Source organism: Petaurus breviceps, unplaced genomic scaffold (assembly GCF_028583685.1).
Source record: "Petaurus breviceps papuanus isolate PSGF00001 unplaced genomic scaffold, PetGlider_PUasm1.0 91133, whole genome shotgun sequence".
Taxonomy (NCBI): domain Eukaryota; kingdom Metazoa; phylum Chordata; class Mammalia; order Diprotodontia; family Petauridae; genus Petaurus; species Petaurus breviceps.
In genome coordinates, this window is record NW_027187419.1 from 44,981,925 (window position 1) to 45,004,046 (window position 22,122).

Here is a 22,122-nt window from a genome sequence, read left to right on the forward strand (position 1 = left end):
AATAAGATTTAAACAGCAGGATGTCAGAGGCGAGTCAGAGATATACATACATCAAAGTATTACTCTGATAGGAACCTAAAACTTTTAATGCCAGTTCTAGCTTTTGAATGGAGTCACTTTGCCCACCCTCTGATCCTCAAATAGCATTTAGGCTCAATCCCCTTATTGTGCAGGAAGAAAATGAGGCCAAGAAGATAAGTGACTTTTTGAAAGTTATACAGCTGGTTAGTGATATCAGCTGGAGCTCCCAATACAGATAGGAATCCATGTTGTAAGGGAAAGAAGTCACCTGTAAAATGAGTGTGTACTTAAAACCACGTATTTGCATGGGTTAAGAGCATGCATGTAGGTAATCACAGTTAAAGAATTGGATTTTCTGGGACTCCTTGCTCATGCTAAGACTAACAAGCTGGTCTGGCTGGGAGGAAGAACAGAGGAATGCCAGGTGAAATGAAAAATACAAAGCAAAAGGACAGATTTCTAAAGCATTCCTTAGAAGATGCATTAATTTTTTTTTCAAACTTCTTGGGGCTACCCAGTAAATTTCTGCTGCAGAAAGGAAATAAATAAGAGACAGAGAAAGATAAGAGATTATATTCAAATGAGTTACTTCTGATAAGGTAAATCTAATAGTTCCAGGGTTAGACTCCTTCACAGGGTCACTTTGTATTACTGAGGGTGTGTATAACACTAGGAAGAATCATTCAATTCTCTGCACATTTATCCATGAGACACAGCATCAAGCAAAGTCATCCCTTTCCAGAGACACAAATTAGGAACAATGCTTATATCATTTTCTCTGCCCTCAGATACCATTCACCACTTAACTGTTTAGCTGAAGAGTTGAGAAATATTTGGTTAAGGGGCGGCTAGGTGGTGCAGTGAGTAGAGTGCGGGCCCCGGAGTCAGGAGGACCCGAGTTCAGATCTGGCCTCAGACATTTAACACAAACATACAAAAAAAACCCTAGCTGTGTGACCTTGGGCAAGTTACTTAACCCCAATTGCCCTCCAAAATTAAAAAAAAAAATTTTAAAAAGAGAAATATTTGGTTAAATAACAACAAACAGAAAAATTTTACTCCATAAAACATTAATAATATATTTTAATGAAAAAATCTTAGCCTCATGTTTCTATCCAAAGACACTCAAAGCTAGTGTTTCCCTGCCCTTTTTGCCCAACTGCACCTCAATTTTGGACCTCAATAAGGACCAGTTTGGAGAAATTTTTTTCTTTTTATATTTCAAAACTTTTTTTTTTTTAAAGATTAAACAACCAGGCTAGCAAAAAAGTAATCAATACATAACTCTCCTTATATCAAACAAGCTAGTATTTCGGTACAATGTTACTATACAGAATATATACAGTACACGTAGGATCACAAAGCAAACACTACAGGCTCAGAACAGATTTGAAAAAACATGATATTCACATTGATTACAATAACCCTAAAAATGATTGTAACGTTCAAACGGCACTTAGTTTACAAAAAAGTCACAAAAATATATATATATATGTATATATACACATATATAGCCACCAAGAACTATGGTTCCTGAAAAATACTAATAGCCAGATACTAATATATAAAATGTGAATTTTTAAACATTGTACACATTAAACAAAAGCAAAACAAAAACCTTTTCTGTTGTTGAAAGTCAAACATGCCAAGTAACTTAGCTGTGGCCACTGTCACCAAAAGAAGCTATATTTGAATGAGATGACAATTAGATATAGAGCTGGTGATTGGGGACTGGCACAGTTAAAAGGTTTACTGTTGCTAGGAGCTGGGGGGGAGGGGGAAGAAGTGGGAGAATACACAACACCCACCCACATAATTTAATTCACATTTTTCCTCCAGCATTATCCTATCTCAAGGGTTTCACAAACTGCCAGTGCCCAGAAAGTTGTAAAATGGCAGGGTTATGAAAACCATCCCCAAATTTCCTTGTTGCCAGGGACATAGGCAAAATATTAAAGCATGCATCAGTTAAACAAAACAGTCACCCATCCGGAAGACAGTGGGGTATAGTTTTTATTTTTATTTTTGGTGGGGCCAGACCTGTTAGCTCTGTAAAACACTGAGCTACTATGGCAGCGAATATGAAATTTTTTTAAAAAAGCAGTTTTATATAAAAATCTAGTTCTCTTGAATTAAAATCACGAATCTTTTCCTTCATGTGTCTCTTTAAGGGTCATTGCTTTTCATAATGTTTTGCATTAACCACCACTGATTTCTTCTATGATAGTCAGGTTATGGCCTTTGACCTCAATTTGACTATCTTTTTATGTTGCTATAGAGAAAGACAATTAGTCTCGGAAAGTTCATTTTATTCTAAAAAATGAGAATTTTAAATTTTAAAAAAAAGGGGTCCATTCTAAAAGTATCTTTCACAAATATATATATTTAAATATTAAAATACTAGGACTTTTATAAAATGGCTTTTGAAAAGATGGTATATGTGCAACTAAGACATATACTATCCTCCAAGTTGGATATAAGGTGCCACAAAGATGCCCTAAAAAGAGGCAGGCAATATCTGATGCACCACGAGGCACCAGAAACCAGAGAAATTAAATAGTCTTGGAATCTTAGACCAAAACCAAGTTTTGGGGGACCACACGTTTTTTTTTTCCAAGTTTAAAACAATGTTTTAAAATCTCTTGTAATATAAGCATTGGAAGCCATTATTTTTTAGGAAAAAAAAAATGAACAAAGTTCGTGGTCTTATTCCTTCCAAATACCTGATATCAATCATTTATATCAGGCACCTGAAAGTTGAAAAGCAGTGCAATTGTCAAAACTTTGCTATTCTCTCAGTATGAGAGACTTTAAGATAGCATTTGTCAACATGAGAATTAAATGGATAATCAGAATAAGCCGCTTAAGGAAACACAACATTTACAACAAAGATTTTTGCTAAAAGAAGTTACCTGCTCCTAGGGGCTGAAAGAGACTTCTCTTTTTAAAATGAACAGTGTCTACTAATGCTAACAGGAACTTAATGTACATCAAGTAGAAGATGATTAGTGTTCCCACAAAGCAGGGAAGAAACATTTCTCCCATATCAGATGTACTTTGGTATGTGAGCATTCATCAATGAGATTTTTAACATTTCCAGAAACTGATTTTTTAACTCATTCAGATACTAAAGCATGAAAAAAAAGGGTTTCCTTAAATTGCATCATGAAATTCACCTATGGTTAGAAATTGGTGTGTGTGTGTGTGTGTGTGTAGAACCAAGTAATTTTAAGAGTCACAATACTAACTCAAATTTGAATGAACAAAAGATTATAGCTAAAATCAAGGCTAGAGGCCTACCCCAAAAATTCAGTCAACAGAGCTAGAAACTGAAGAATTTGTTTTAAATCAGGCACTTCAAAATTAAACTACAAAAAAAAAAATTTGTCAAAAGTATGAATAAAAAATTATTTGCAGTTATCTGAATTCCTAAGCTCTCTATAAACTATACTTATGTACATTAGAACTTCACTATAAAGTATTTGCTATAGAGTGAAATTTGGTATAAAGTAGATCCTACCTGGAACCTACAGAGGGGAGAGCTTACTTACTGAGGCATGAAATTAATTTTTTTATGACAATCTCAAATTATGTACCTCAGCAACATTATATGGTTAAAGGCTATGAATACGTTACTACTTATACAAACAAGCAAATGTTATCTCAGGAGAATTTAGTGTATAAATTAGTAAGTTTTTCTGTTTTAAGAATTTCACTTTCACAAACTCAATCCTTTTGTACTTTTCTACCACAAAATGGTACTCATTATGATGTAATAAATGTGTCTAAGAGCATCAGTTTATTACAAAATAGAAAAATGCAGTGACTAGTCTGAGTGTAAAAAGGAATTGGTAGATTGAAGGTACAAAATTTTCTTCTGAAAAAGAAAGACTTCTATTAACAATTCTCCCACACACACCTATAGCCTCAAATTCACTTAGGGCCTCAGTTGTATTAAACGTCAAATGATACTTTCAACTGCCAGAGATGCTTTTCTTTATTAGTTCTGACATTGGTGCAGTGAACAGTTAATTCAGAGTAATGTATTTTACCTTGAATCATTATTGCCTACTAAACATTATAGTTGGGAGATTTCTAAGGAAATAGACACATTGTCAGACAACAGAAGCCCAATTTAATGTTTTTAAATTTGTTAACTTAAGAAGCCTATTGGACTATTCATAGCTTTATAAACTCCTTAAGGTACATATTCTGCAATATCATTTTTTCATGTCTTTGAAATTTTGTTTTACTACTTAAGGAGAGGAAACTAGGTTTCTTATGCTTTCAAACCAACTTTCAAAACCTGAAGTTAGTATTTGAGTGTTTTAAGAAAATAACCATAAATGGAAAAGAGATGGCATTTTAATAATTTCTTCCAATTATCTATTTTATACTGGTAATACTCTTTCAAATCCATGTAATTATTTGAAAAATTATTTAACTACACTCACACAAAGTAGTCTTTTAAAGCAAGACAGAGATGTCAATAAAGCTGATTTTTAACCACATCCTAAATTCCTCTCAGTTAAACCACAAAACACTTTAGTTGAAGATAAACTTGTTTATGTACTACAACTGAAGAATGGCTGCTGCATTATGTTGTAAATGGTAAATATAAATACTTTGGGGGAGGGGCTGATTATGATAAATTACAAAGACCAAAGCATTATAAAATAATCTTCACAATGAGAACCAATAAACAAGATCCTTCCATAGCTTTGGTGACTGCACTAACTCTTAGGCCAATAAGATCAACAGAGATAGTTTAACCCTAGGAGACTGAAAAGGCTAAATTAGTTTCTAAGGAGCTCCTCTTGGTCACGAATGTAGATACTAGAAGAATTTGGCTCAGGAGGTATAATTTAATTGAGCAATTAATAGTAAATTAAGTTTGCTAAACATTCTATTAGATTTAACTAATGAAAAATATTTTAGCAAGACAGCAGATTTTTGTTTTAAAGAACTAAAGGACACTTATGGAACTATAATTTACTGTGTTCCAGAACTTAATTTGAAATATTTTTGTATAATAAAGCATAAGACTAAATAAACTTTGGCTAACCCCTGAAACATTTTACCCCCTTAAGTCAACTTGCATTTGAGAACTTTAAAAACTAGATTGATTATTAAATGTTTTATAATTTAAAATTAAAATTAAGGGCAATCCATTAAATTTTTTAAAAATCGTGTCATCATAATAATTAATAACATCAAGACTCCCCATGTACAATCTCTTATAGAAAAATTAAAATGTAAACCACAGTAACAAAATACCAATTCTTTCCTACCCCCTTAGCCCCAAGATTTAGATAGCACCCCTTTCCTACATGGATTTACAACTTAAATATTGGAAAGAACAATACTTGGTGATGTTAAAATGGCTGTAATGCTTTCTGGAGACTAAGGCTAAATCACTGACCAATACATATTACTATGCATGATGGGTATAGAGTGAACTTTCACCATTGCTAATGGAAAGAACAGATTGAAGATAAAATGAACTAATGTAGCTGTGAGATGTGGCATCAAGGGGTTAGTTATGAGTACCTTTGCTCATTCCTAATATATGTTAGACTTGTTTAGTAGTTAAAAGATTGAAAAAAGGCTTTTCTTATATAAAGCCCTTAGTTTAAAAGAGACAATTTATGATACATCCTAAGCCTATTAAAGCACAACACTATCTTTTGGGGGACATAAAAAAAAAAAGACAGCTATGTTAAATAAGCTAAATGAAAACATTCCTATGCTTAGGTATTGTGGTGGTAATTTCTGGGGGAAAACAAAATAAGCACTGGTATTTTCACCCATTTATATGCTCTCCCATAAATTAATGGTAAAAATTGCTTTCAGGCCTTTTTTAGAGAAATTAGAAATAATCATAATTAAATACTATCCACAATAATTCTATAGCTTAATTTCCTAAATACAGACCTATAAGCCAAATATCCTTGTACCAAATGTATTTCAGTGAAATAACTTATTTACCTTTCCCCTCAAAAACAAAACAAGGATTTCATTTAAATATTCTCATATGAAATATCTGCTAAATACCTAGCATAAATTGGTGGTGGTGGCAGTAATTAAGTAGTAAGGAATAAGGGAAGCTTAAGATGCTGTTACAAATTTACACAAACCTGTAAATCTGGATATCTGAAATTTCCATTTATAGAGAGTACCCAGTATTGCTTATCGCAAATTGAGAATACAGTCAGCCTGCCTTGAGAGCAACTACTATGCAGAGAGCTCTCTTACCTTATTGCTTGGTTCTCAGGATGGAAGGATAGGAAGCTTGGATGGAATTATTTAATTCTACTTACTTCTTCCTTCTACCCTGAACATATGCTTTTTCCCTCTGCAACTGTGTATAGACAAAAAGGAAAGAGATACTAAAGTGTCAAAAAGGTAAAAATGAATGCTTCACATTCACTCTATATACTTATCATTTTTCCCCATCAAAAAAATGGGAACACTATTAACTCTCTGATTTTTTGGTGGGGAATATGGGGTGGGGTGGGCAAAGTTCACTTCTTGCCTTTGATTTAAAAATAAACTAAGTTTTATTTATTATGTAACAGAAAAAGATAGGACAATATATTAAAATAAATTTAAAAACCTGTTTTCTTTAGTATGGATGCAGCACTGTTTCAAAAAGATCAAAAACTGTTGCAAAAAGTAACTTAACCCAGTTGTAAAGAAGTGTAACTGGTGGTATAGTATTTACTTATCTTCCTAAAAAGTTCACAGGTAAGCCCTTCCTGTATCTGGGAACAAAATTAGAAACATAATAGTTTCATGGAAGCAAGGTAGGGTGATGAAAACAAGACTGGAAGATGAGGTAAAAACACTTAAAAAAAAGCCGAGCAAGTACCTTTATTCTAAGAAAAATCTGCATGAGTTAATTTTGCCTATCTTTGTGTTTGTAAAAATTAGAAAATATTTACTATTAAAAATCCTTCAGAAGAAATTATTTAAGTTCTGTTATAAAGGAATATAATTTATAATCTTATTGCATTTCTACCTTCATAAAGAAAGCCATGAAAGAGAACCCAAAATCTGATTAAATTTAGATACTGAATTAGTCAATTTTTGAAATGGAAACTGGTCCAATGAAATTAGCATATTTCTATTAAAAATAATTCTACAAATTACCACCCAGCACCAGACAATAATACAAATATTTTATGTTTTAATCAGGGTACTATTTCTGCATTTCTTTTTCTATTCTACAGAAGAAGTGCTTTTATAATTTACTTTCTGTAACCACATGGAGAAATAAAGGATTAATTCAAATTTCATAACCCGTGAAATCAATCTATATTTTTTTTGGAGGCTCAAGATCAGTGATGCTTTAATAGCACTAGATGTGCTACAAAACATAATCACTAGCATCATAGAAGCTTCAACTTCAGTTGACTCAGGGAGTCAAACACCACAGCAGCATAAGAAATACTTACTAATCGAATGCTCTAATGCTACTGTTACCCTAAAGGTACTTGTCAGATCATTTCAGATGCCTTCATAAACATAAGACCATTAATTCCAACTGAGCCTTTTTTAAAGCTAGAGAAGATGGAATCACGAACTTCTTACTTTGTTGCTTTAACTGTCTGTATATAAGCTCTAGTAACTACTGCCATTAGTAAGCCTGGCAATAGTTCAAAAGATTTTGGAAAAGGTACCATTTATCATTGTCATATAGACTTTTTGTAAACAACCCTGTTAGGTTAAGAACTTGGCCTCTACAGAGAATTCCTGGTTTTATCCTAAACAGAATAATAAAAATCACCAACAGTATGCATACATATGTATAAGCATAAAAGATTCCAATATTTTTACTTCAATAAATTTGTCACTGGGCCAGTATTTGAAAAATAAAATACAACTGAAGATGGGGCAAGAAGAAAATAGACAATAAACCACTTAGCCAAATGTTAACAAATAGTCATAGCTCAGGTAAACAAGTTTTCAGCCAAAAGAGTATGACATGAAGATGTGTAGACTAGTTTCTGTTAGGACAGGATGTGTATCATTCTCCTTCCTTCTCAATTTCTAAATGCACATCTAGACTTAAAAAGTTTCTTGCAGACTTCCACATAAACAAGAAATATGTTATTTGGAGAAGTGTGAAACATTAAAGGATGAGTACCATAAAAAAAGAGTGACAAAGCTTCAAAAAGGCAATTTTGTTAAGTTTCGGCAACATTTACCATAATAATTTGAGAACAAAAACTGTAAACAGTTCAAGAAAACAGTAGGCTTTACAAAATATTGTTCAAAGTCCTAAGAAGAAGGATAAGTATCTACTTAGGACATTGGTATGGTAATGTATTTCTGGCATATATTTGCATTTTAGTCAGATTAAAAGTCTTCTGATTTCTTCTTTACCCAATGGCTTGCAGACAAGAGCAACCTACACTAATGGTGGAAGAAGAAATTACTAAGTGTTTTGAGTCAGTCAGTTTTCCTTAAGTATATCACAGCTTCTATTATAATTTGACATGATCTTATTTGTACACTCAATCTTAGAGTGATCTCTCTGTCATGAAAAATATGACACTTGTTGCAGTTTTCTTTTTAAAGCATAGTTAACAAAGTATAAAGGATCCCCCCCCCATTATACCCTTTCTTCTTTAAAAAATTAAATTAAAAAAAATGTACAGAACCAAGAACAGGCACTTACTAAAACAAAACATAACAAAAACAAAAATGATGCCAAACCATGAAATTATTCAATAGTAATAGAAGATAGCTCCAATTTTGGGGGGTCATCTCTAATTGTCTCAGTACTGGCATTGGTCTTTGGCTGCTCTGGCATTTCTTCCTCCTTTTCTGTCAGACCACCAAGAGACCCCAAAGGAAAAGTGCTTTCACAATTCTGAGTTGATGAGACCTGTGAAATGACAGGCATTTGGACAGATGAATTGCTTTCAAAACTGTGTTCTCCAAGCTCATATTGAACAAGGGTCTCTTCTTGCTCCTGGTTTAAGTAGTCCGGTACTAGGAAATCACTAAATGAGGAGCAAAGGACAAAACACGACGTTACTTTCCAAAGAGGCACTAAATGTAGTGAAAGTCCTTGCCCAACTAAATGCTAATTAGAATTTCAAGAAAAGAAAATTTGATTCACAACATAGGTATTTTTTTATAGCATTGCTCCTGAGGAATATTAAAATAAAGGAGACCAAACATGCAGTATTTTATATTGCTTTTAATACTATGGCAGCTTCACATTCTAGTTTATTGTCCTCTCTAAAGTTTCTTATCATAATCACATTTCTTTTCAGCTAAGAAAATGATCTTTAGGATGTTTCGAACCTCAAATAAAAGTTAGGAAAATGTTAAACTGGGAATATGAATTCCTACATTAATCAGAAATAAAAATGAAATGCTAGTAGGCATGCATACATTTCAAGACTACAGTGTGTAGAGATAGTGAAAACATTACTGGATTTTTTTTTGGGGGGGGGAAGGGAGAAAACATCTATGAGTGGATATAAATATGCTTATCAATGTTAAAATGTGTAAACGGGTTGAAGAATGCTTTCAAAATTATGTCTACTTACTGGAAAAATAAAGTCTACATAATTGGTATCTGGAGCAGTTACTACAACCTTTTATTTTAGATGTGCCTCCCTGTTGAACTGGTAAAATCCAAGAACACTACAACAATATATTAAATATCAAAACACTTAAATTCTTCTCTAAAGAAAAAAGAAAACTCTCTGCAATGCTATTCAAGGATATAAGTAAACAGGGTAAATCTAATCATTAAAGTACCTAAAGAGCTGAGAACGGCAATACACTTATGTAAAAGTGCTTAAGAATGGAATGGGCCTGTCATCCTTTAGCTCAATATTTGCATCTGAAAAATACTGTCAAAAATCCACTGACAAAAAAATATTTGCTTGATGGTCAAATTAAGGGAAGAATGCCTAAGTGCATAAACATAAGATAAAGAATCAACCACTCTATATGTTGATTTTTAAAACTATTTGTGGAAAGAAGGCATTCTGGACATTTTTACCTAACAAGGTTAAAAAAAAAAATACATCTGTGACTGGTTATTAGTAGTCAAATAGAGAATTAAGGAATCTGTAAAAAAAAAAAAAAACCCACTACATTTTATTGATTTCATTAAAAAGTGTCACAATCACAAAAGGTACTTGGTGCTAGTGCTTAAGGATACAAAAACTCTTTCTAAATACTAACAGAGGAGTAAGTAAAATACCTTCTCACAACAACAAAAATGGTGCTTTTGTGCATGAATGGTAAATTGTTTTAAAGGAAGATAGTATTTTCCAACTTATAGAGATATCTGGCTTAGCAATATAAAAACACTATTTATGGAAGTGTTTAAAAAATATTTTGCCAATAGAGACCTTTCATGAAAATACAAAATTGATCCTATCGTTATATCCCTTAAAACAAGAATATCTTTTGAATGAAATGTCAATTTCTATCTCAGTTTCTCACCCTGATGGTTAAACTATACACAAATTCAACTTCAAAAAGATGCTAGACCAGGGGTAGGGAACCTACAGCCTTCTAGGTCCTTTGGTGCGACCTTTTGTCTGAGTCCAAGTTTTACAGAACAAATCCTTTTAAGGGGATTTTTTTCTATGAAGTCTGGATTCAGTCAAAGGGCTGCACTTGAGGACCTGGAGGGCTACATGTGGCCTACATAACTGGTATATGGAGGGTTTCCCCAAGCCTGTACTACACAATAAATTTAGGAAGCTAAACTTTTGTGCATACTTGGATTTGGAGATATTTTACCTAGTAAAAACATCAAAGGGTGGCTAGGTGGCACAGTGAATAGAGCACGGTGCCTGGAGTCAGGAGGACCTCGGCCTCTGACACATAACACTTACTTGCCATATGACCTTGGGCAAGTCACTTAAGCCCAATTGCGCCCTGCCTTCCCCCTCCAAAAAGCAAAAAAAAAAAAATCGTCATTTTTAGACACTAGGGTGGAAATATAATGAAGACTTATGAATTAATTCTCTGCAAAGATTTTCATTCAGATTCCAATGCCAATTTTTAGCAATAATAGCAGTGGTAGTAATAACAGCAGCCAGCATTTGTGCTGCTTTAAATTGAGCTTTAAAGTTTACAAAGCACTTCACAACTATTATCCCATTTTATCCTTACAAAAACCAACCTTGGGAGGAAGGTCTATTTTACATCAGAAATTGTGTCAAAAGTTAAGAGACTTGACCAGAGTCACAGTTACTAAGTGTATAGACAGGATTTAAACTCGGGTTCAATGCTCTATTCACAGTGACATCTAGTTACTTGAATGCAAATTTCACTACATTAGGGATATATATAGATATATATATTTTTTTGAGGGGATAGGGCAGGGCAATTGGGGTTAAGTGACTTGCCCAAGGTCACTGGGCTAGTTTTCTGTTAAGTATCTGAGGCTGGATTTTCACTCAGGTCCTCCTGACTCCAGGGCCAGTGTTCTATTCACTGACGCACCTAGCCACCCCCTTAGGAGATATATTTTGATCTTTAAAAATCATTCCTTCAAAAATTTTATCAATTTCAGTTAAGTCTTTCATCATGTCTAAGTTAGGAAAATTTCACTGTTAGGTACAACATTTTTCATGACTGAAGATTTTACCAGATTATTTAGCAGCCATCAAAGAAAATACAATGAAAATTTGCATGGGCCCAAATATTTATCCAATGTATAAATTTTGATAAAATCTCAAGATGATATTAGAAAGTAGACTAGTTATATAAAACAAAAGAACCACATCCGGCTACTCATCAAAGTATAATGCCTAAATAAGCTTAGTTGATTCACATAATAAATCAGGATCTTCTAGTTCAGAGAAAACTGTATACATACAGTTAAAAGTTCTGTAGTATAACAATCATAAAGATATAAAAAATTCAGTTTACCAAAGAAAGGACAGTTAAAACTTGGCCACTGTGCCTTTTTAAAAACAAATAATGAAAAATTTCTTTAAAAAGCAAATGGAGACCAATATTTGGGAAGCAGGAACTAAATTTACTAAGCAAAACTTGCCCCTAAAATAAGAATGTTTTGCTTTCAGGAAAAAAGGAACTTTGGTAACAAATAGAATACTGCCAAAACCCAAAATTCTTTTATAAATGTTAACTTGAAAGTTAAGAATGTTAGTGTTCATGAGCTCAAGACACAGGCAATTTTCAGTAAGTACTAAAAAAAGGGAAAAAAATAGAAATTTAACTTCTGAAAATTACTGTTTATAGCAATCAACCTAAGGAGAAAGATAAAAAGAAGTGGGGATTTCAATGATCTTACTCAAATGGGTAAAAAGGAAACAAATGAAACTGATCTACTACAGTTTGCTCCAAGGTTCCTTTATAAAAATACTCCATTTGATAAAAATATTTTCACAGAGCTTAAAAGAAAAAAGAAATGGTCAAAAATTATTTGATATGGTTAATTGTATTGTAGTCCACTATGCAAATAATATTAAAGAATTATTTAGTTAGCTTTCTATTACTCTAAAAAATGACATTTAAAAGTGCTCTGATTACTATAAAAAAATCTTAATAGTGAGCATATAAAACATATATAATTCAGAACAATTAAGAAGTGATCAGAGTATGGATAGTGGAATGGGGGTTAAAAGTGAATGTGACTGCAGTTAGCTGGCAAACCTGATAAAAAACACAGCAGGCTGCCCTGAAAGTAGGAAGAGAGAGTTTAGAAAAGCAGTTTCCCTAGTTATATTTTTGTTGTGCACCTCACCTGCTCTGGAAGTAGTTTGCTAGCTCTGACGCTTCATGGTTCAGACTCCTCAGGTGAACGATTAAATTTCCAGAGTTGGTGAACATGGCGCCACAAGTTTTGCACTCGTAAATCCGAGGCTTGCGGATAATGTGCCGGGAAACCCGCATGTGGTGTTTATATTCCCCGAAGGAAGTGAAAGTGGCACTACATATCTGGCACCGGAAACAGCGTTTACCTTCATGCTTTAGGCGATGCATCTTTAGCGAGTAAGCCCGGGTGAACTTTTTCCCACAGCGGTCACACTGAAATGGTTTAATGCCTGTGGGGGAAGAAAGAATTTTGTTTTTATGAAAGAAGCAATTTGGTGGGTCTAAATCAAAAGTCTTTTAATTTTACTGAAAAAGATTTTTAAAATGTGGTTTTGTGGCCATATTTAACTTGAAAACCCAAAATGATTAGCAAAAAACATTCTCTAGAATAGAAACAGGAGACAACACTGATGTGTCATTGCTATGAGACTTCAAAGAATGGGCTTCAACACAGGGAGATGGTATATCACATGGTCATCTTCAAATGGTAAACTTATTAAATTTGTAGATAACATAAAGCTGGTAGGGATAACTTGAAAGTGCTACATTTTAAAAAGGAAAGTTGATGTACATGCTAAGGGAAAGGCCCAAGGTAATGATGAGACTTTAAAATATGCTATAATATAATGGATGATAGAAACAAAATCCAAAAATATCTTTCCAATATACTATTGAATCAAATCAATGAGACAAAGTAGGATAAATGTGAAGTTCCAAATTTTACTTAAAACTTTCAATTATATAAGCACTGGGTAATGGAGAGGAAGCTACATAATAGTTCATGTAAAACAAAAAACAAAACCTCAGGGTTAATAACAACAATAATGACTCACACATATGAAGATCTCTAAGATTTATACTGTATTCTTCACAAAAAAAAAAACAACCCTGCATAGTGTCCATAAAATAAGAGGTGATAATCCTCTCAAATTTTTGTCCTTTTACTGCATTCAGTTGTAGTGCTACATTTTAGTTTCTGTATATCCTAAGGAAAAGGCCCAGGGTAATGATGAGACTTTAAAATATTCTATACAAGATCTGATCAAAAGAATTGGAAATGCTTAGCTTGAAGAAGGAAGTCTTAGAAAGTCCATGGGTTAGATGGTATTCCGATGTCAATGGTGACTATCTTGCAGAAGAGGGATTAACATCTATTTTGCTTGACTCTTAAAGAGAAACCTACAAATAGTTTGTGGGAGAAGCTTCAGAAAAGCAAAATTTTGTTTCCAAGTTAAAAAAAAGAAAAAGAAATGTGCTGCCTTAAGGAAGTAATGTGTTTCCCATCAAGTGGAAGTCTTCAAGTGGAAATTGTTAGGAATGCTATCTACTGTATAATGCTTCAGATATGAACTGGTCTGTATTATCTCTGGATTCCTTCCAGCTCTGGGATTTTGTCTCCCTAGAAAGCTTTATGTCAAGCCCACAAACACCTAGCTTTTGTATAACCAAATACATTTTGGCTAAAATCCTGTATATAAATTTTAAGAATCATCATAATTTAAACCACTACAGAGAAGTCAACACTACCTGAGTGGATGAGCATGTGCTGCTTAAGGTTCTGAATGCGGGTGAATCGGACCCCACAAGTTGGACACTGAAAAGGCCTATCTGGACCATTTGGACTTGGTCGTTCTGTGCTGCTGGTAGAAGGAGCAATGTAGAGTTGGTAGGGATACTGAACATTTTCCAATCTAAAAAACAAACAAACAAAACCAAGAACCACAAAAGGCATCCATATTTTCATTTTAAGGCTGGGCAAATATATAACTGAACTATTTTAAACAAGTCAAATAAATTTTAAATGTCTTTTCTAAAATTATTTTCATGACTGATAGAGTAGAAAGCCAGTATCTGAAGCATTATGAAAAACATAAAAAAAAAAAATCCTTTAAATTAGGAATAAAGAGTGTCCAGAATCATTGGTTAAACTTGGATCTAAAATCAAAGGACATATATGGGTTTATATATATGGGTTTAACACTTTCATTCCTTTAATTTTAATAACTTTCTCTTTGAACCATATGTTTTTCAGATGAATATTAGCATTTATCTTACTAAAGTTTTATACCTGCTAACCCCTACATGACACGACACAATTTAGCTTAAATTCTTCCAATGTTTATGGATTTACATTTTGTTTCCTTCATTAGAATCAAATTTCTTGAGGGCAAGAAGTATTTATTTTTTCTCCTTGTATTTCTGGTGCTTAGCACAATGCCTGGCAAAGAATAAGCACTTAGTAAATGCTTGCTAAAATGATGAATATTTTATCTGCTCAGTTCCTGTGTTATTCTCTAAACCACATAAAACAGAATTTCAAGAAGTATAACTCAATATGTAATTTTGAAAGGATTAAGTATTTTATAGAAATTAGCATTTTTCTTATCTAATTTATCAGTTTTTCCAATAAAATGGAACAAGACTGATTTCTATATCAACTAATAAGATGTACAATATCCATTTTATAAACACCAACAAAAAAAGTTTTAGTATTATGTTTCAGGAACCACAACCATTTTTGATAAAGAACATTATAAAAAGAGATAGTGCTCTTTAAATAAACCCTTGGGCTAAAGTGGAAAAGTTGTTCAGGAGTACCTATAACAAGTCTTCCTACCTGAGTACTTATAATTCCTGCCCTGGAGACTGCTACCTGACACCTCCTATGACGCCACTATTTTATTCATCATTTCTAATTAGCATTACGTTTTGTACTAGGAAATATAATTAATTCCCTACACTAGGTTAATACTAAATCTACAAACAAGTACAATGAAACTGTTCTTTAGTACTATTTGTTACAGAGCAGAACTTATAATTTATGGATGCATGTATACATACTCAAGTACCTAAAAGGATCTTATATGAATAAGAACTGCACAGGACCAGAAAGTATGGATGGGCAGAGATGAGTAGTAGTTCTAATGAGTAGAAGTAGAAGAGACATGGCATTCTAGTAAGTGTGTACTTACCGATCTTCATCATCTGCATGAGTATTAGTCCCAGAGGTGCTTTGAAGTGTAGGTAGTCCTTCAGTGACTCCTTCATCTACTGAGCCTGTAAAAAAGAAAAGATTAATACCCATCAGAGATGCAATGAGATGTTTAAAGTAAGAAGAATTCAGTTGGTTACTTGTAAGCAATTTCTCTTGGTCCATTATAGGCTGGTATCTGTGGGCATAATTCAATGAATTAACTTATTGTTAGTAACAATCGACATTCTTGTGATGCTTTAATACAATGATGGACTCAGTAAAAGTAACATTTTTGCAGTTAAAATACAATGGCGGACTGCTACATTTATGAATTATGTCTGTTTTTAAAAGTTGTTTTATCTTTTCCCTCACTAACCTAGCATTTCTTGCTGCTGCCAGTATGTTTCCTCTCTAACACAGAAACCCATTTGGTTTCTAATTTGCTAAGGACTGAGAAAACAGAAAACCAACATTACCAAAGTTGTGTTTAAAACATGTACAAACAGGTTCTGACTGAGGGCCTGAAAAGCTCTCCTATACAAAGAGTTCATGAACTTCAGTGCAAAAAATGACATCTAATTTGGTTGCTCAAAGGCAGTTCCATACTTCCTGGTTTTGGGCTGTGTTCCAATTAGCTGGGATCATCAGTTAAGTAATCCCTACATAAATGAAGTGCTATAATATTTAGTTTTGCAAACAGGCAAAACTAACTAAAGTTTTAGCTCACATATTTCTTAGGCACTGCTACAACTACTTCTGTTCCTGGGCAGAGAATGAGGGTGGGTCTGCTATGATGCTAAGAAGAGTCGAATATATTCTAGCAAGTTCTTTTAGATATGACTTAGCATTGGTTTTAGACATGAATTAACTACCAGAATCAATATGTCTAATTTTACTGAAAAGAAATTTCAAAATATTGCATCATTTTGAACTATTCCCCTTACTATCCTTCCTTGTCCAATTCTTGGCCCTTACAAATTTTCTATATAGCTAAGAGATTGTGATTGGTGAAAAAGTAGAAAGTCTGTTTTTACATATCAAAAAGTCAGAAAGAAAAACCATTCTGAACCAATTCAGTTTAGAAAAAGAAAACCTGGGGGGCTAGGTGGTGCAGCGTATAGAGCATGGGTCCTGGGGTCAGGAGGACCTGAGTTCAAATCCTGCCTCAGACACTTAGCACTTACTAGCTGTGTGACCTTGGGCAAGTCAGTTAACCCCAACTGCCCTGCCTTCCCCTCTCCAAAAAGAAAAAAAAAAGGAAAACCCAACATAAAATCACGGCATCTGTCAAACTGTAACCACACAATAGATATTATATATACTCTCATCACAGAGCAAACTGAGATTAAAAAAAAAAAGCGACCACATTAGTCAGGCTTAGAATTCAATTTTAACTCGACAGAACTTTATTAGATGAGGAGATACTTTAACAAAATTACATTTTTGAGAAAATATCAAAACAAAAATTTTCTTGATTACTCAAAGGAGTCTGCTGCTAGAAATAGGGAGGAGCGGAAGGAATTTTGACAATTGCCTTTCTTCTTGTGAAACATTAAAGGTGGGTCAGAGAGAAAAACTTGCTTTATAAGGAGGCTGGAATCTCCTAGCTCAAAAAGAAGTACAGTCAGGTAATTTAGGTTAGGCTAACGTTCACTTCCTGGTTTTATGAATATTTTGTTTCTCATATACCTTTCTACAGAAAGTATTCTACAGAAGGTAGTGTGCTAGAAGTCTCTCTAGAATGTGCCCTAGGGAAGCTCCAGCTTCTTATTATCACTCTTGTTACATACCCTCACCAATCCGACTCATAGCTGTTGCTAATCAAATGTAAAATGGTTTTCTGTGTACTAATCCCATCTTCACATTATTACCTCTGCCTTTTTTCTTAACCACCATTATATGAAAGTGATTTACACTCAATAATAGCAGTTAGTATTTCATAATTTGCAAATGTTTTACATATATTAACTTGTTCAATCCTCACAACAGGCTGGTTGAGGCATTGTATGCATTTTACTATTAGGGAAAGTAAGGCTCAGTGATATTTAGGGATCTGCCCATGGTTATATATAATCATTAAAGGTCAGAGTTGGGATCTGAACCCAGGTCTTAATTCCAATGTCCTCTCCTACTTATCTTCAGATTGAATATTTGTACATGCCAAGTCTGATGGTCTGGGAATTCAAAACATGTCAACTTTAATTTTTTCCATCCTAGGCCAGAGAAGATAGTTGTTTGTCTTTAAAGGTATCCTTACAGGAGGTAAAAGGGAATACAAAGTATCATGGTATATAACACAGAAATTAAGATATCATTATAACGAACTCCATAGATAATCCAAATTGTTGCACTGTAGTGGAATTTGAGATAATTAACACTTTCTTAGAAATTACTTTTATATTGCCATAATTCTAATCCCTGAAGATCAATGTCTCTCAAGATCCCTCCTTGACTTTTCTCTGCATAGTCGATATTATCTTTGTATTCAGTCACCAAGGAATTGGATATAAAAGGTGACTCCCAGGAATATTTTCTCTAATGAGTTTTACTGCTAAATCTAATGGCCTCTTCTCAGTCCTCCTTTTTTAATCACAACCTTTTCTCTGAGTTTTCTTAATAGTATACTTTTCTGGCTCTCTTCCTCTATACTTAAACATGGCTTTTCAGTATACTTTGCTGGATCATTTCCCATGTCTATCCCCCTTTCAAAGTGCCTGAGGGGGTTGTCTTGGGTCTTTTCTTTCTAGTCTCTCCATTCTTGAACTCATTAGTTTCCATAGGTTCAATTATCATCTCTGAATAAATGACTCCCAAAGCCACCCGTCAGCTTCCATCTATCTCCAAAGCTGCAACCCCACATCACTAACGACCTACCTGTGGAACATCTTCATATGGTCATGCTGTCATCTCAAATTCAACAAAGACAGAGCTAGAGCTCATTACCTTTCTACTCCCAAAACCACCTCCATCCTCTTCCTAAATTCCTTATTTCTGCCAAAGATACCATTAATTGGTTGCTTAAATTTATTACCTCAGACACCACCTTCTCCATCTTCCATATCCAATGAATTGGTAAATCTTATTGATCCAAGACACATATCCTGTTTTGTCCATGAATACAAATACTACCTTATGTTTAGGACCATATAACCTTTCAAATTAACCCAAAAATTAACTAATTAGGCTCTTTCTTGGTCTCAAGTGTCTCCCCTGACTTGTCCAATCTATCCTCTACACAGCCAAGGAATTGATATTTTCAAAATATCTGACCAGGCCTCTGACCTGCTCAAGAAACTTTAATGCCTCCCAAATTGCTTCTAGTATAAAATCCACTGCTTGGTACTGAAAACCCTTCAAAATCTAGATGTAATCTATTTTTCCATGCTGATCTCATTTATTACTCCCCAAACCACTCTACAGCCCAAACTTTCTTACTTGTTCTCTGTATGTGACATTACATCTCCTATCTCTTTTGTCTTTGCATAGATTGTCACTAATGCCTGGAATGCTCTCCCTCTATACCTGTATTATTTGTAGCTTTCTCTAAGTATTAGCTCAAGTGCCACTTCCTAAAGGAGGCCCTCCTTCCTGATGCCCCAATTATTAGTGCTCCCCTGCTGCCCCTAAATTACTTTGTCTTTATTCAGCATATATTTATATATGTATATATTGTTTTCCTTGTCTTATATCCCTAGGACCTGGCATACAACATTATTTAGTTGAAATGAATTGCTCTGAATGTAAGAACATAAATAAAAATTAAGTGTCATACACACACATGATCCCCACTTCTTTCCTCTTCTAAGCTCCTGGAAATCTTTGTTATGTTTGGTAGTTAAGGCAGAGTTTTTTTGTTGTTGGTGATGATGGTGGCAAGTGGTGTGAGTGAGATAAGAAGAGAAAATGAAAGCAGAAAAAGCATTTCTTATATACTTTATTATTTGCTCTAAAGATTTCCCCATGTCTTTAGCATAAAGCAATAATGAAACTATGAGATGGAGGTAGGGAAAATTATTTTAATTAGAATACATCTTTTTATTGGTATTTACTATAATGGGTTATCACCTATATTTACTTATATCTACTAACTCTTCTTAATTATTTCAACAAAAACTTGAAATACTTGTTCTGAGTTTTAGTAAAATGTCAGAAAAAAATGACATTTCACAGTATAATTTAGAAAGATATTCAACTTTGTATGATGTTTAGTTTTTCCCCCCAGTACTAAAATAATCAAAACGAATAAACAGAATTTCTTATATTTAGGGTTATATATTTAGCTTATATAGGGTTTTAAGATGGCTATATCAACAAAATGCACACTGACAATCTCTGAAAAATAAGGTGAAAAAACTGAGTGTAGGTTCTATTATGAACTGTATGTTTGTCATATAAGAACAAGCATATCCAGGTTTAAACATTCAACAACAGGTGGTTACAGGGTGATAATTTATCATCTACTAAGTTGTATCCATGATGGAAGCAATGCTAACACCCAATGGTTTCAAAACTACAGATTCTTAAAAGTACTGAAATAAGAAATATTCATGATGTAGCTTTTTGCTAGAGGTCCCAAAGATAGATATCAGATAAAAAAAAATCTTAGTTCAAGAATTTAAAAGATTTAAGATACCCTTTCCCTCTCCCTGTTTTCTGTGCTTTAAGAAAACAACAGGATTTTAACTCTTGAATATCCTAGGTAAACAAATATTTTGTTTTTGAGGCTACTGTACTTCAAAAAACATTTATTAATCAGATTGCTCTACCATGTGCTAGGGGAAATTAAAAAAAAATAATTCAGATTGTGAAAGGACATTGAACACCAAGCTGAATTTTACACTTCATTTGGTAGGCAACAGGAAGGCATTAAATGATTTTTGAAGAGGAATAACATTATAACATTATTAGATATTTATATATGGAAAATCTGATAGCAGTGTGAAGGATAAACTCGAACAAGCACAGAGTAGATGATGGGAGTTAAGAATCCCAAATCACTTCACAATCAAATGAACAAAGAGAGTAGGGGACAAGAGGCAACAACATTTATATAGTGCTTTATATGTGTCAGGTACTGTGCTAAGCATTTTAATAAATATTATCTCAACAACCCAGCCATATAGGTGCTATTATCATCCCCATTTTACAGGTGGAGAAAACTGAGGTAAACAGAAGTTAACTGAGCTCAGGTTTACACAGCTAGTAAATGTCTGAGCCTGGATTTGAACACAGATCTTCCTGACTCCAGGCCCAGCACTGTATCCACTGTGCCACCTACCTACCTGTAAAAAAGACTGGAAAAGTCATTATTAGGTTTGTGGGAAGAAAAGCATATGAGTTCAGCGATCACATAACTGTAGCTTCGTTCAAGTACTCTGGAAAAAACTTGAAATTATATAATAAGAGATATTAAATTGTTCAGACCCTTTGACCCAGAGATTCCACACTACTGGGTCAATACCTCAAAGGAGATTAATGATGGCAAGAAAAATTCATACCTGGAAAAATATTCACAGTAGCATCATTCATAACAAAAAGCTGGAGACAAAAATGCTGGAGTCCAACAATTAGGGAATGGTTGAATGAATTATGAATATAATACAAAAATACTGTACTTGATATACATGATACATGATGAACTATGAAGAATTTTGGAAAATACAGGAAGACTTGTAGTAAAGTAAGTCAAGTCGACAATGAAAAGCAAAAAATATGGTCAAATACAAATGGTCAATATTAGTATCATACCATTAAAGCTAGAGTATACATCTTTTCCTTGTGTTAACAGTCATATACTGACTGGGGAGAAAGTTAATTTATAAGAAAGGTTGTTTATCTATTGTAGCAAAATAAAGGCCATTAAAAAAAAAAGAAAAATCCAACAATTTATCAATTATGTGTTGCAAGGTAATGTGCTAGGTCTTAGGGATAATGACAAAAATGAACAAACTGTACCTGTTATAAAGGAACTTACAATTTAGGTGGATGGGAATGAGGGTTCATGTTAGAGTAGTGGTAGTGGGAACAGAAAAGAGGTGAAAGATGTGGGAGAAATCTGAGACCAAATCAATATAATTTGGAGAGTGAGGTAGAGAGAAGAGATTTTGAATAAAAGCAAATGGGAAAATGATAGTGCTATGTACTCCAAAGGGGTCACAAGAAAAAACATCAGAAGCTACATATGACAAAATAGTCATAATGGTACTTTTAACAAAACACTGGAAAGGAAGTAGTTAACCTATCATTTGGGGAATGGCTGAATAAAATGTTGCACATAAATGAATAGAATGGAATACTACCAA

At 33.7% G+C, this 22,122-nt stretch overlaps 1 protein-coding gene across 7 annotated transcripts in view; it reads right to left on the minus strand.

Annotated features, from left to right (window-relative positions):
- Positions 1-1,074: 1,074 nt before the first annotated feature.
- ZBTB44 (zinc finger and BTB domain containing 44) overlaps positions 1,075-22,122 on the minus strand; it is a 67,350-nt gene continuing 46,302 nt past the window's right edge. For 4 of the 7 annotated variants that reach the window (XM_069079858.1, XM_069079856.1, XM_069079855.1 and 1 more), the window contains 4 exons: positions 15,819-15,903; positions 14,374-14,537; positions 12,776-13,076; positions 1,075-9,032 (listed from right to left, as the gene is read on the minus strand). In XM_069079858.1, coding sequence (XP_068935959.1) covers positions 8,750-9,032; positions 12,776-13,076; positions 14,374-14,537; positions 15,819-15,903 — 833 coding nt within the window. In that variant the 3' untranslated portion in view covers positions 1,075-8,749. The remainder of the gene's footprint in view (positions 9,033-12,775; positions 13,077-14,373; positions 14,538-15,818; positions 15,904-22,122) is intronic. The other 3 variants (XM_069079860.1, XM_069079859.1, XM_069079861.1) reach the window with 3 other exon arrangements.